Consider the following 1,529-nt stretch of genomic DNA (forward strand, 5'->3'; position numbering starts at 1 on the left):
AAAATCCCCCCCCCCCTTCTTCTCTTTACTTTTTGTTCTAACAAGATTACAAACCTCCTTTTTCAGTTGATCGAGTTGTTCAGTTGATTGCTTTAATTCATCTTCTACCTGAAGTCCACATAAACAAGAAAAAGTTGGATAACAGAAACACGTATCGCAACAGGGCATCAGTCTATCTAAACAATTTATAGAATGCTCAAGTTACCTGATCACTATGATTGCCATTTGAATCTGATGAAAGATGCATGTGATGATGGTTATTAACATTCAAACTGCAGGAAAACCATCAATAAGTCAGGAGACAGGAAGGTGCATACAACATAAATAAATTAAGGCTATCTCTCATCAATCTGTCGACCACTAGATTAGTAAAAAAATCAAATGATGTCACTGGAAAAGGGTGGAGAACATCATACTCGTTGTTTCTCCTTGACTGTTCATTTTTATCTTCGTCAAAAATCTTATCACGATCACTGGTATCCATCCTCCTGTCTGTATTCAAATCAAAGCTGTGGTCTCCATCCATATCTTCACTATATGCCCTGCCATTATCTTGTCCGTTTCCTGCACGGTCATCCCCTCGACTCCAACCTTTATCTAAGGAAGGTTCTCCGGCATGATCATCATGATGACGATCATGCATATGCTCAACTCTTCTATCCCTATCCTGGTCAGGGTCTCGAGACCTATCACGTTCTCGAGGCCAATGGCCGTTCCTATTCCTGTATCCATCCCTATCATGATCATAGCCTCGGTCTCTATCTCTATCCCAGTCGACATCCCTCTCAGCAGCATGATGATATCGCTCTCTACTACCGAAATTTGATCTCCCACCACGAGTCCTCACCCCATTCACTTTAATGACACGCCCATCAATGGTCTGATACAGAGCATCACAGTATCAAAGGTCTACAACTCTAGAACACAACAATATAACCAGTACTGCTGCAGTTTCCTTTCACATTGGTACACTAGAAAACACTGAGAACGAAACATAGAAGGTGCATTTATTTAAGAGAAAGTGCATACCCTGCCATTCATGTCGTTGATGGCATTAATTGCTGACCTAGTATTCGTGAAAGTAACAAAGCAATAGCACTTGCCCCTAGTGCGATGCTCGTTGATAATCTGGTGAAAGGAAAAAAAAAATAACTTGAGCGTGAAAACGGGAACCGAATTGGCGCAATTTGCTACTGGTGAATGGAATCAGAAAAATATGAAGGTGAAAGAAACCCTAAAAATTGAGGGAGAGAGACCTTAACATCAAGGATGGCGCCATATAAATGAAAGACAGAGCGGATAGTTTGTTCGGAAGCGTCGTAGGGAAGACCCCCAACGTAGATGGAACTATCATCGTCCAGCGTCATCTTCCTCTTCCTCTTTCTCTTAATGGGTTCGCCTTTTTTGGAACCGGCTCTTAGCTGGGAAAAGATTGGGAGAAAGAATTCAAGAATAAGACTCGAGAGTAATCCTGGAAATTCACCTGTTTAAAGTTGGACACTTTATTGTTTTAAATTTTAAAATATAAC

At 40.9% G+C, this 1,529-nt stretch overlaps 1 protein-coding gene across 3 annotated transcripts in view; it reads right to left on the reverse strand.

Annotated features, from left to right (window-relative positions):
* Positions 1 to 1,529, reverse strand: part of LOC107623845 (glycine-rich RNA-binding protein RZ1A) — a 17,993-nt gene that overhangs the window by 1,079 nt on the left and 15,385 nt on the right. The window contains exons 2-6 of one of the 3 annotated variants that reach the window (XM_021113243.1): positions 1,257 to 1,385; positions 1,030 to 1,128; positions 417 to 880; positions 206 to 272; positions 55 to 108 (exon numbers count right to left, since the gene is read on the reverse strand). In XM_021113243.1, coding sequence (XP_020968902.1) covers positions 55 to 108; positions 206 to 272; positions 417 to 880; positions 1,030 to 1,128; positions 1,257 to 1,367 — 795 coding nt within the window. In that variant the 5' untranslated portion in view covers positions 1,368 to 1,385. Of the gene's footprint in view, positions 1 to 54; positions 109 to 205; positions 273 to 416; positions 881 to 1,029; positions 1,129 to 1,256; positions 1,473 to 1,529 lie in introns of those variants that run through there. The other 2 variants (XM_021113244.1, XM_016326236.2) reach the window with 2 other exon arrangements.

This window comes from Arachis ipaensis, chromosome B10 (assembly GCF_000816755.2).
Source record: "Arachis ipaensis cultivar K30076 chromosome B10, Araip1.1, whole genome shotgun sequence".
NCBI lineage: Eukaryota > Viridiplantae > Streptophyta > Magnoliopsida > Fabales > Fabaceae > Arachis > Arachis ipaensis.